General features: G+C 47.5%; 6 protein-coding genes across 6 annotated transcripts; 3 read left to right on the forward strand and 3 right to left on the reverse strand.

Moving 5' to 3' along the window:
* Nucleotides 1–583: 583 nt before the first annotated feature.
* Nucleotides 584–1,849, forward strand: MCYG_06619 (actin patch protein 1; the record flags this gene model as incomplete). The annotated part of the gene is made up of 1 exon (XM_002844609.1): nucleotides 584–1,849. One exon carries the CDS (start codon nucleotides 584–586, stop codon nucleotides 1,847–1,849), a length of 1,266 nt encoding a protein of 421 aa, XP_002844655.1.
* Nucleotides 1,850–2,494: 645 nt separating this feature from the next.
* On the forward strand, nucleotides 2,495–3,845 carry MCYG_06620 (reticulon-4-interacting protein 1; the record flags this gene model as incomplete). Its single annotated transcript, XM_002844610.1, has 2 exons — nucleotides 2,495–3,640; nucleotides 3,741–3,845. 2 exons carry the CDS (start codon nucleotides 2,495–2,497, stop codon nucleotides 3,843–3,845), a joined length of 1,251 nt encoding a protein of 416 aa, XP_002844656.1.
* A 446-nt stretch (nucleotides 3,846–4,291) lies between these two features.
* MCYG_06621 (vacuolar protein sorting-associated protein 74) lies at nucleotides 4,292–5,560 on the reverse strand (the record flags this gene model as incomplete). Its single annotated transcript, XM_002844611.1, has 4 exons — nucleotides 4,292–4,342; nucleotides 4,417–4,913; nucleotides 4,985–5,231; nucleotides 5,303–5,560. The coding sequence occupies 4 exons, from the start codon at nucleotides 5,558–5,560 to the stop codon at nucleotides 4,292–4,294; spliced, it is 1,053 nt and encodes a 350-aa protein (XP_002844657.1).
* An 854-nt stretch (nucleotides 5,561–6,414) lies between these two features.
* MCYG_06622 (conserved hypothetical protein) lies at nucleotides 6,415–7,143 on the reverse strand (the record flags this gene model as incomplete). Its single annotated transcript, XM_002844612.1, has 5 exons — nucleotides 6,415–6,461; nucleotides 6,568–6,616; nucleotides 6,678–6,758; nucleotides 6,823–6,852; nucleotides 6,916–7,143. The coding sequence occupies 5 exons, from the start codon at nucleotides 7,141–7,143 to the stop codon at nucleotides 6,415–6,417; spliced, it is 435 nt and encodes a 144-aa protein (XP_002844658.1).
* Nucleotides 7,144–7,439: 296 nt separating this feature from the next.
* MCYG_06623 (NADH-ubiquinone oxidoreductase 23 kDa subunit) lies at nucleotides 7,440–8,318 on the forward strand (the record flags this gene model as incomplete). The annotated part of the gene is made up of 3 exons (XM_002844613.1): nucleotides 7,440–7,738; nucleotides 7,856–8,121; nucleotides 8,188–8,318. 3 exons carry the CDS (start codon nucleotides 7,440–7,442, stop codon nucleotides 8,316–8,318), a joined length of 696 nt encoding a protein of 231 aa, XP_002844659.1.
* A 522-nt stretch (nucleotides 8,319–8,840) lies between these two features.
* MCYG_06624 (conserved hypothetical protein) lies at nucleotides 8,841–10,992 on the reverse strand (the record flags this gene model as incomplete). Its single annotated transcript, XM_002844614.1, has 4 exons — nucleotides 8,841–10,397; nucleotides 10,489–10,572; nucleotides 10,627–10,784; nucleotides 10,956–10,992. The coding sequence occupies 4 exons, from the start codon at nucleotides 10,990–10,992 to the stop codon at nucleotides 8,841–8,843; spliced, it is 1,836 nt and encodes a 611-aa protein (XP_002844660.1).
* Between the last annotated feature and the right edge of the window lie 1,499 nt (nucleotides 10,993–12,491).

Consider the following 12,491-nt stretch of genomic DNA (forward strand, 5'->3'; position numbering starts at 1 on the left):
ATACTTGCTGGTGTCCGTCGTATTAACGGCGCTAAGGGGGAGTCAAGCTGTAACTTAATGAACCCCAGATAAAAATGACGTTTCAGAGACACTACATCATATCGCATAAGATACTCCCTGTAGAAAACACTGCCTATATATTACTGCAGGACGGTGCCTGGTGCTGTGCACTGTAGCTCCACGTCCCATCCTTACCTACCAACATGATACATGTCGATAGCTATCATCACCACAGAACTAACAGCCCACCGAGATGATCATCAGCAAGCGATGCTAAATAGTCACCATACCAGGCAATAAGCAATTATACTTAAGGGCTGCGTTGATCGAGTCGACTGTGACTCGTGGCTGGCTGCTCAAGTTCATGATCAGGTCACGGTGACGCCTGCTGGCTCCCTTAAACCACCTGGTCTGCCGCTTACTGCTCTCCCTTTTATCATCTCAATGATCCGTTTCTTGACTAGCTAACTAAACTGGGACTCCAGACATCTACTCTAGACGTTGAACGTTCCTTTCCGGAAGAAGTCTCGATACTACTACTACCATACCTTGCTTCTACCTAGAGAGGTAGCCATCCGGAGCTATGACTATGCCGCCCCAACCAGAGCAAGGCGAGACGCCTGGAGAGCGACAAGACCGCGAAAATGGAGGGTTTCCTCAGGTGGAAAACAAGTTGACGTTGGATCCTACCTCGGTCCTGCGAATAGCCTCATGGATCACCTATTTCTCGTCCTCCCTTACCTCGAAGCTCACACCAGGAAGCCAGCTCGCCGATCCGAAGAAGCATATTGTCTGGCTCTTCGATAACACTGCATACCAGCCTGATCATGGTCCAGTATATGGCCCTCCTGGATGGAAGGCTCATGTGGTTGGATGCATGTTTGAGAGGCACGGACGACGGGATATCGGTAGATGGGTAGCCATCATCGCTGACTTGGTCGGGATAGATGGTAACCCAGGTCTAGACGACAAGGGTGCCGTCCGCAAACGAATCGCCATGCGTATCCAACCGTTCCTGAATGCCGTTGTACAAAATCGATTCATCAAGTTGGAGGTTCCCGTTTCGAACGAAGAAGTGCATAGATTTAGGCTACGCAGCTCCAATAAGGACGGAATATCCGAGGATGACATTTTGATAATCCCTGCAAATGGCATCCACGATGGATCAGTGTTGGAATCTCATGCAATAAACTGGGGACCAAAGCCCCTGACGATGTCGACAACCTTTGCAGCCCAGGAGGGCTGGGCCGTCATCTCAGATGTTGATGACACAATCAAATACACCCAGACACCAGACGCCATTGGTATCCTTCGTACAACCTTCGTTGATGATCCAAAACCAATCGATGGCATGCCAGATGTGTACAGTCGTATCCATAAACGACTCAATCCAACTTGGTTCTATCTCTCGGCTTCCCCATATAACTTGTATTCGTTCCTGCATGGCTTCCTTCGTTCCACCTACCCACAAGGCACACTTTTACTCCGTGAAAACTCGTGGATGGACCTGGCTGGTCTGCTCAAGTCATTCACCCAGGGCACGCAGGAGTACAAGGTTAACCAACTAGCCAAAGTATTTGGGTGGTTCCCAAAACGCAAGGTCCTGTGCATCGGAGACTCGACACAAAGTGATCCAGAGGCTTATGCAGAAGCGTATAAGAAACATGATGGCTGGATCAAGGCCATATATATCAGGAAAGTAACTGATGTGGCAAATATGGCCGGCAAGAATGACCCTGAAAGGTTCGAAAAGGCGTTTGAGGGCGTTCCTCAATCTGTTTGGAAGGTATTTGAGACCGCGGACGAGCTTGAGGGGCTTGTGAATGAGCTCCAGGGCCAACAGTTCTAGAGGTAAGTAGGAGTCATGATGATGATGATGATATCGATGTTTAATATATGGTTTTCCCTCTTTCGTTTTATGTGTTTTCATTCAGGCATTCTGATTGTTTCTGTCTTTCGTTTTGTTTATCTTCGGACCCAGTCTCCTATTATTCGTCTGTATACATACCTTTTGGTGGTTAATGGTGGCTCGGACATGATCCGTATTAAAGGCGGTTTTATTCATTTCTCTCGTTGATTCATTGCAGCATTTGGCCTCATTGTTCACATAGTTCACCATCCCTTAGCTAATAGTAGCATCTTTCCCCTGTATACTTGCTAAGCAGTGCGGTTATAGTTGTCTTGATAGGCCGTATAGCTAATAGTTATGTTTAACTACTCTGACGTCATTGAATGTTCAGCTCTACAGTTGTAAGGATGTTATTCTACATAAAAGCAAATCAGCTCGTATGAATATTTGTTTTTTGTAGTACAATAATCCGAGCTATCCGCACGGGTATTGCACCTCCCGTACTGATGCCATATTTGCATATCGAGGTTGTTTAGTTCTATATAAATAATGGACAGGATTAGTCGCTTGGATAGAGTGACAGTACTTCCACCTCCCATTCCACGATATACATATATAGACGAACGGCATCATATATAGTCAATGATGGCAGATCAAGAGCATATCCCTCCTTTTATGCCTGCGGTCCATCTTCCTCCTGGGCCCTACGACGCATCATCGCCTCCTCTACCATCATCCCTGATATATGACCCCAAATTCCCAACTCCTCAACCAAACCCATCTCAATACTTAATCAAAGTCTACAGTACCGCCTTATGCCGCGAGGAACTCACCTGGCCCGAAGTCATCTCTAGCTCCCGTGTCATTCAACCCCCAGTCCCTGGCTACGATGTATGCGGGACTATTCTCTCAACGCCGTCCGATGATGAACGGACGTACGACGGCCCCAAGTTCAAAGTAGGCGATGAGGTTTTCGGATGGCTCAGTGTCCATCGAGGAGGGGGTGCCGCCGATTGTGCACTGGCAGAAGAGAATGAGCTGGCATTCAAACCAAAAAATATAACGGCCATCGAAGCAGCGAGTATCCCACTCTCGGCCATGACTGCATGGCAGGCATTTTTTGCTCATGGGAATCTAAAACACATTGCCGACAAATGTGGGCATCTGGACAGTGAGGTAGTGCGAGACGACTGCATGGATGACAATGGCGGAGAAGGGGTCAAGCAACTACAACCCCATAATGAGCCCATTCGCGTTCTGATAACAAATGCATCCGGTGGCGTAGGAGTACAAGCTATTCAACTCTTGCGGTCAAAGACTTTGTTCGGAAACCAGAAGTTCTGGATATGCGGTACATGTTCAGGCCGCAATGCAGCTTTCTTAAAGGACACGCTACATATCGATGAAGTCATCGACTACACCGTCCATCCGGATTTGAGTGAAACCTTCAAGTCAAACGGTTGGAAGCCTGTTGACTTTGTGTTCGACTGTATTGGAGGATCGTCTTTGAAACAGGCCCATTCTCCATCTGTCGTTTGCGATAATGGATCGATAGTTAGCGTTGCACACCCAATCAAGGAGGAATGGGGCAATCTAGGAATTGAGAAGAGAGGGCTAAACAGTCGGTACTTTATCATTGAGATAAACGGAAAGCAGCTGGAGAAAATTGGTATATTGGTGGGAAAGGGTGAGGTGAGAGGCTTCGTTGACAAGGTCTTTGAACTGTACGAGGCCAGGGAGGCCATGGAACTGGTCGAGTCGAAAAGGGTCCGTGGAAAAGTTGTCTTGAAGGTCAATTAGATAGTTTGACAGTCCCAAGGGGATGTATTTTTTTAACGTATTGATATCAAATTGGATAGTTTTATATGAACCCAATCTATAATGATCACAGGTATCAAACATCACTGGGAAAACGAGAATTAAGTTTTATGATTCAGGCACTAGGAGTTCCAAGAAGCAGAAGACCGGAGGTCAAAGGGATACAATAGATTGTTGAATGGCAGAGGCGAAGGATAAATATGCTAAATATAAAGTCATACCTGTGTGGATGTATTTCTGTCATTATTTCGCTTCTGTTCTACCTGCTTAAACCGCTCGGGCAATGAAACTATTCAAACAGAACATCAAATGAAATAAAATAGAGAAAAATATAGGATTATAAGCATGAATAGAAAAACAGGATCATACCGGTAACTCTTGAATAATGCAACCATTTTGACATCTCTCCTCCTATCCTTTTTTAAGAGTCCGGCAGGGCGTAAGGGTAGAAGGGAATAAAAGCTAAGAACACATTTTGAGCGTGAGCCAAGAGAAGGGAAGGATGATGAAAGTAGTGTCCGGATGATAATAGAAAGTAAAGAAACGGTAGATGCGACGAAATGAAGATATAAGACATTAGTAGACATTGAATGGGCTCTATTAAGGACTGTAGAGGTATGTCGCTTAGAGTAAGGAGTCAAGGCGAGTAAATACACCCAAACAAGCGGCCACGACCTATAACGAATGAGAGAAATGTTAGTTTGAAAAAATGAAACTGGAAAAAGAATAATAATGCGGTTTTGGCTTACCTCAAGCTGGAGCTCCTTATCCTTGGCCTTTTCAACCTCTTCGCTCACAGCCTGCGGTAGATTCGCTCCGATAACATGTGCGCCAGCGCCCTTATTTGACACAAATGGCCACTGTGAATACTCTGCTAGCAGCTCATCTACCTGTGCAAATGCTCGTTCCCTAGCTTCATGGCCCATAGTTACGAGGGCATTTTCCAGCACGTTTGCTGCATACGCGGCGCACACCAATGCAATGGTCCGTAGATACCTGAATTCAATATCTTCAGGGAGGAATGGGTTTGGAGGTAACATAACAGTACGGCTGCTGCAGATGTTGCGCACTCTTTTATGTAATTCTTCCTTTGCGCCGCCATCTGCGACTGGGTGTGTGGCCATGTCGAAAAGGAGGAAGTTCCGCTTTTCAGTTCGGAGGACGCCTTTGTCAACTAGTCCTTTTGCAAGCCGTTCTCGCACCTGCTTCAGCTGGTAGCCAATCTTCATCAGATTCCAAGTCTCGCCTATATCGTCAAGAGTTAGATATACAGGCATATGGACAAACAAAGGGGTTATATTGGATATAGAGGTTTACCGCTCATAAGATCGATCCATGAGCTCACGCTCATCTTCTCGCTAGCTTTCATCATCTTCAATGCCTCGTCCAGCAAGACTTCTCCTGTCAATGTATCATCGATAACCTCAATTATTCGGTCCGCAAGTGGGAACCGTCGCCTCGACGAATCTTTCTGCATGCTGATTCGACCTCGGAACGCCAGTTCAATCACAATACAGCCGCGTAATGCATATGAAATATTCTCATTCCAAAACGATAGGTACCCCTATGGCATAAAAAAGGCGTGAAATTAGAATGCTACACGGATTCAAGGCGTTCCTCTAAGGCATTTGTTACCTGCTTATCCTTTAAACCCAGGAGCAGCACCTCTTCCATAAGTGTAAGCTTAGGCTGCTTGCTCCGCTCCTCATTCTCGCTGATATCTCTCGGATCGAATGCGATCTTGTGCCCATTTTCACCGGTGAACGAGGACTCTCCACGGCCATCCTGAGACGCTCCGTTTAGCGACGACGGGGAGGCCACTCTGCCACTCTCAATACCACCGTCCCCTCGGCCAGCTCCTCGCCGGCGAGTTAAGCCGCTGGTAGACGCCATAGATGTGTAAGAAAGTGAGCGTACGAGCTCGCTGGTAGTCGACAAAGAGCCGTAACAAGCTCAGGCAATAGCTGCCTGGGGCATAGAACTGGGTGTTGGCTGTCTCAAAAATTTGGGGGGTTAAAGGGAGAGAGCAGGCAACTTCGAAACGCTGGCCGCTTTTTGGCGTAACAGCGATGACGGTGAGTCTGTCTAGGGATGGCGGGGACTGAGACCGAAGTAGGTACGATATAATCACGGGCCCTATATATGCGCAGTGGCGGAGTTGGAATCGGGCGCAAGTCGGGAAGCTGTTCTTGTAGTATGGGCCGTTTTCTAAAAGGGCGGGAGAGAAGTTGATATAAAAATCCGCTTTTTCTGTTCGGCTTGGCGGTGGTCAGATTTTAGCCAGCTTGTTTGGACACTCGAAGGAGAAAATAACTTGTATTTCTAGTTCTTATTAACATGAAACTTGGTTAACGGACGGGATTCTTATTTAGCGGTTTATGTAGACCTGCTGTGGCTTTTTTTTTTTGGAGGCGGTTTATGTGGCCGTTATGCAAGCCCAACGCCGTCACGAGAGCAGTTGCTTTACTCAGTAGAATAATAGAAGGCAATGTATAAGAGTAGAATTCACACAAGATATTCTCTAATTATATCAAGATGCGATGGCTGAGCTGATGTACACGATATAACAAGTTGGGGGCAATTATCACATAAAACCGGCGCCCGATTTTCAGGTTTGTCTAGAAAAGCTAAGGAAATCTTTGTTTGGGGGCCGCAATCCACTTAACGAGGCTCGACGACAATTGTTTAGTGAGCTGTGTTTACTTGTCAGCAAAGATTTTGAGAGGCCAGGCGGAACGGGGCAATGGCTACGTACCATCAGGCTGGGAGAGGATATAGGCAACGGCTTGGTCAACTTTTGATATAGTCAGCAAATGGCACGTTCATGTAGCCAGGGGCTAATGCGAGTCTTCATCTGGCTCGGTTTGAAAGATAGAAGGAATCGCAATTTCAGGACGTACCGCTGTGAATGGCATCTGCCTCCTTGTCTGGGATCTCAATGCTGAATTCCTATTTCCCGAAGTCAACACCTCCGACATCTCATGCAGTATCAGAATGGAGTAAATGTTACCTCTTCGATGGCCATCACAACCTCAACGGTGTCCAAGCTGTCCAACCCGAGGTCATTTGTGAAGTGCGAGTTGGGGGTGATCTTGACAAACGTGTGAGATTCAACCAAAAAAAGGCAACAACCACACTCAAATGAGCGATTCCACCCGTAAACATACCTTGGAGGCATCGGAAACCTACAATAAACCACCATCAGTAAGAGAAAGGAAGAAGAAAGGCCACTATATCAAGGTACGTACCTTGTCAAAGTTCTTCAACAGATCGACTATTCTGCCCTGGACTTCGGTCTGGTTGAGGCCGGCGGGGGCAGAGTATGATCTTATGGCCTGATAGGAGAAGCTTGGAGCGAATTGAGCTTGTCTGGCGATGCTGGACACAGCTGGGACCTGACGAGAGACAGGCGAAGCAGCTCTGGCAACGCGAGGTACGGACAACCTCAGCGATCGGATGACGGCGGAACGGAACATGATGATGGTAGAAATATCTCTGACAAAGATCAAAAACCAGGCGATATATGAGTTCGCAGCTCTTGTTTTCGAAGAAATGGCTTTTGAAAGCGTCGTCGTTTTTCCTTTCGTCTTCGTCTTTTTCGTCTTTTCGTCGTTCGAAAAGTTGATGTTTTTTTTTCCTTCTTTCGGGCCAATCAGAGAACACGTGAACGGTATGACCTTTTCTTGCTCTCCCAAACGAACGTCGAACATCAAAAAAAAAAGAAGACATCAAGTCGACGAAGACAGAGACGACAAACTCGACCAGTTGAACAATGGCCTCGTCAAAGGCTGCTGCCAGGCTGTTGGCCTACAGAGCGCCGTCGCCGCTGGCCTCGTCATACGCCCTTGCCAGCCCGTCGTCCGTCCTCCGCGCATCAACGTCGTCCTTCTCGACCTCCGCCATCAGAGCTGCCACTCCCGCCGGACCACCGCCATCAGGCTTCCGTCTTGCTCCCCCAAAGCGATGGGACCAGCAGGACGAGACCTCGCTCGATAGCGCTACCAAGTACTTCCTCATGGCGGAGCTGTTCCGGGGCATGTATGTGGTGCTGGAACAGTTCTTCAGACCTCCGTATGTACCGCCATTTTATATCCACGGATCTATATCCAGCAATATATATCGGATCAATTGTTTGGTCAATGGTTGGCTGGGTGTCGTGAGCAAGTGGCCGGGCTGACCAGGAGTTAGATACACCATCTTCTACCCCTTCGAGAAAGGCCCCATCTCCCCCCGCTTCCGTGGCGAGCACGCTCTCCGCCGATATCCCTCTGGGGAAGAACGATGCATTGCCTGTAAACTCTGTGAAGCCATCTGCCCTGCTCAGGCCATCACGATTGAAGCTGAAGAGCGTGTCGATGGAAGTCGACGAACAACCAGATACGATATCGACATGACCAAGTGTATCTACTGCGGATTCTGTCAGGAGAGCTGTCCGGTAGATGCTATTGTCGAATGTGAGAATTCCATGTCCCACGCTCCCCATTAAGTGTAGGAGGGAATGATGCTAATGCTCGATACAGCGCCTAATGCCGAATATGCTACTGAAACCAGAGAAGAGCTTTTGTACAACAAGGAGAAACTGCTGGCGAATGGTGACAAGTGGGAGCCAGAACTCGCCGCTGCTGCCAGAGCTGATGCTCCATATAGATAAAACAAACCCCGGACGCACTTCTTTTTTTCCTTTACCCATGTCCTTGATATCTTTCTTTAGTACTTGTTTTTCTTATTTTTGACTCCTGTAAAATGGAACTTCCTCAGACTTGATCGTTAGAGTGGTCGGAGCCAATCCAGTCGAGCGTTGTGTATATCATTGATAAGATGGCTAGCAAAGGGAATACTAGCAAAAGACTTGAATTTATCCCTCTTGGGCTCTCACTATCGATAGCTCCGGTTGTTATCAACATATATATACATACACACGTGAGCCTTCTCCTGTATTTACCAGGTTGAGTATGAATCATGTACACAACTGCGTAAGCTAAACTGACTAAACTAGACAGGCAGAGAGAGATGAAAACGAAACAGCTCGCCAGAGAATCCAATTGATCAATTATCTTTTCCCCTTTCCCGAACCACGTACTGAAACTCCATATTACAAAAAAAGGGAGAGATATCTGAATGAAAGAAATGAACTCGGCAGGAGTAAGAGGCAAGGGCAACAGAAGATCATCGCCTACTTCTTCTTCGACTTGAAGCTCCCTTCAAATCCAGGTCTGCCTTTGCCTTTGCTCTTCGTCACCTTTTTCCCGCCCTTGACGCCCTTGTTCTCCTTTCGTTTCCGTATGTTCTCATCTCTCTTGGACTGTCTGATTTCTTTCCCCTTGGCAACTCCCTCTATTCTCTCCTTCCACTGCTTTTCACTTCGCTTCTTGATCCCCTCCTTTCTGCTCAGCGCTTTCTTCAGCAATGATACGTCGTCCTTGACGCGTTCCCCATGTGCTCTCTTCTTAGCATTAAGCCACATATCCTTCTCCTCGATATCGGTCCGTTTCTCCTCATCAAGGCCAGCAAGCCGAGCCTTTTTGGCTTCTGCTGCCTTGAGAGCAGTGTTTGCGTCCTGAGGTCCACGCTTCTTAGCTGTGTCTCGGAGTCCGGTCATGCTGGCATCGAGCTGTTGACCGTCGGCAAAGACTACTCGCCCAAAGGAGAAATTGTTTGGTATAGATGTTATCGAATCGGCAGGGGAGCCGGGTGAGGAGAGGAGTGACCCAGGGCCCTTGGATGAAAATCTTTTGGAAATAGCCTCATCTCGAAGCCGTTGCTCTTCTTCTTTGGCCTTTTGTCGCTGTTCCTTCTTCTGTGCGCGGCGGGCTTCTTCACGCTGTCGTCGGCCTTCGATGAGTTCCTGTCTATTCTTAGCTGGTTTCCCATTGATGCCGTCTGCATGGCGGGCTGCACGAAGTTCATCAAGGCGTTTTTGCAATCTTTCTTTTAACTGTTCGGGAGTACATTGGGGTTTCTTGATCTGCGGGGATTTGTTTCCTGTGGCGTTGGCGGAAGGTTTGGGCTTGGATGATTCAGTAGGTGGGACGATGGAGGAGACGGAAGAGCTGCCTGAAGGGGGGTTGGACGGGTCTGATGCATTGGTGGAGGAATTAGGCGTGGTAGATTCATGGCCTGGCTGGCCTTGTAGAGCTTCAGAGGAGAACCCTTCTAGTGCTATGTCCTTCATTTCATCATCACTTTCTGTAGATTCCTTGACATTTGTTGTCTTGTGCTTGGGGGCTTTCTGTACTGAAGACGAATTCTCAGCTGCATCGTCGGCCTTTGCTTCTAATATCTTAGTAGATGCATCTACACTGGCCTGCTGTTCTCTTCTCGCAGCCTTGAGCGCCGCTATTTTCTCTTTTCTTTTCTCCCGCTTTTCAGCTTGTTTCTGCTTCATCATCTCTTGTTTTGCCGCCTTTGCTTCACTCTTTGCTTGCTGTTTGGCATCTCCCGCCTTGGCTTCTCGGCCTTCTATATCGGTTGAAGCAGTGACCTTCTTTTGCTTCTTCAGCTTGGAGTCTCCCCGCTTCAGGCCTTCCCTTGGCTTCTCCGAGCCTAGAGGCTCTTCCTCCGAGTGCGAGTCGTCCACATCTTGTGCCTCATCATTATCAGTTCTTCGTTTCCTCTTTCTAGCATTGTCGTCCATTACATCCTTTGCCGATTTCGAGGATTCAGGGTCTAGTTTAGCCCTCTTTGCATCTCTCGCCTGCTCCTTGGTCTGCTTTTTCCGCTGCCATTGTTCCTAAATTCCCAAGCTCAGGAGTCAGCAATGCGTTCCAGGGTGTTAACAGCCTTGAGACAGAAAGGTCTGCAGTCCAAAAATAAAAGCGTACACTGTTATCTTCTCCATAGTAGTACTTTGCAGGAATCAGCGACAGCAAGCCGTCAAACGCGCTGGCATGGCCTCGTAGGCGTTCCTAGACAAAGAAAATCTTAGCAAGTGAAACCGCCAAAGATCGTAGGCACCTTACCTCTAAGCTATCCCCCATAGCTGCCCAGAACTGAAAAGAAAGAACGCTCCGGAACAAAAAAGATATCAAGCTTGCGTTGAAGCCTTTGAAAATATTTCGAAATCTTTGAACGGTGGGAAGAAATCTTGGCGTCTTCTTGCTTTTCTGCCGTGGGGCCCCTCACCGCCTTTAGTCCAATAATATCTTCTTAAACGTACTGAAAACAATCTATATAGAAAGACGTTCTTCAGATACACTTCATTACACATGACAATAGTGACAATGATGTTATTATTATATGTATTAGGACGGTGTTAACAATAGCCAGTTGACGACAGGCTAAAACATACGCGATGTCGCCTGGGGGTTTGTGTCGAAGCCTTCCATGACAGCTACGGATACAGCCACAGCTACGGCCTAAAAAGGCCGTGAAATTGCAGCACCATTATCCCACAGACTGCCTCTGAAACTCGACAGATTCCTCATGAATATGACGGCCGACTCTTGATGGCTGAGGCAGAGGTCAACATCCCACCATTAGCTGGCCATAGACCATTTCACCTGGTGTCGAGTGATGACGATTGTTGAAACAGTCCCCCTCGTCCTACAGGTTGGAATATTAACCGGTTTAAATCAGATCCATTCCCCTATGCATATAACTACTCCTGGCTCCGGTGGCTAAAGGAATGACTGGTTTGACTGGCTAAGATGGATGCAGGTAAGACGAAACGAGCCCCAGGACGTGGATAGCGATACTGTTAATGCTGTTTCAATAAGTTACTGTAGGAAATCGTTTCGAACTAAAAGTACCTAATGTTAATGTATAGAATGCAACAACGGCAGAGTCTGAACTGGTTGAATCTATATCGCCAGGCCCTTGATTTGACTAACGGTTATGTGTGATGTTGCTTCGGAACAGTCTAGCCACATGACGGTACATTTAATGCAAGACAAGACCTTAAAGAAGGGACAAGCTCTATAAAAGACAAGACCTTAAAGAAGGGACAAGCTCTATAACTAACGGTTATGATTCCTCCAAAAGTTATTCGAGCTTGTCGCACTCTGCATCCGACGGTTAGACGGATGAAAAAAGATTAGCTAAGCGCCGTCGGTGCATTGCGGCGGTGCCTGGAGTTAACCCAGCCACCATCGAGGCTTGGGCAAAGCAGTGGAGGCTGAGCGATCAGCTTGATACTTGCCTTACGGAACCCCCTGTATCGCGCGTATACAAACTAAACTCCGCATGGTATCATGGTGCGCCGCGCGGGAGAATTCGGATGAAGAACACCAGTTTGGAAATGACCGCACAAAACATGACTTTGGTTGAACTTCACCTATGTCTTCACGGCACGCGATAAACTCAGCTGATGCGGTCAGGAAGCGACTTAACAGAGATTATTAATTGTGTGCTCACAATACGGAGTACAGTGACCTCCTAATATTTTTCTGATGTACTCTGTACAGAGGAAGGACAAGGGGCTTCATGTTGTCAGGGTATTATGGATCTTGCTGTCAAATCCTTCCTGAGAAGTTAAATATTGGCGGGGCCATGGAGGGACATGCACCGTTCCTCACCTTACTCAGCTGAATCTCCCAACTTTTCCATATTAGGCCAATATCCGGGAAGCGTTCAGCTCGTCCAGCATCATGGAGGAGGAGCCTGGACTAGGGGGATATTCTACAAACAGACGAAGGTACGAGAACGCAATACATTCTATGTACTGAGAGTTGGGGGGCTAACGACCACCACAAACATCACTTGGCGAGGCTTTGCTCATCGTATCCCAGCTGAGCATGATTGAAGTGGATCTCATGTTGACGAATGAGAGTAGGCTTAGACGGACACTCGCAGTGCGTTGCTGCCAATCTGGATGATGGCATCACAA

The sequence above is a fragment of the Microsporum canis genome, genomic scaffold, assembly GCF_000151145.1.
Source record: "Microsporum canis CBS 113480 supercont1.6 genomic scaffold, whole genome shotgun sequence".
Taxonomy (NCBI): domain Eukaryota; kingdom Fungi; phylum Ascomycota; class Eurotiomycetes; order Onygenales; family Arthrodermataceae; genus Microsporum; species Microsporum canis.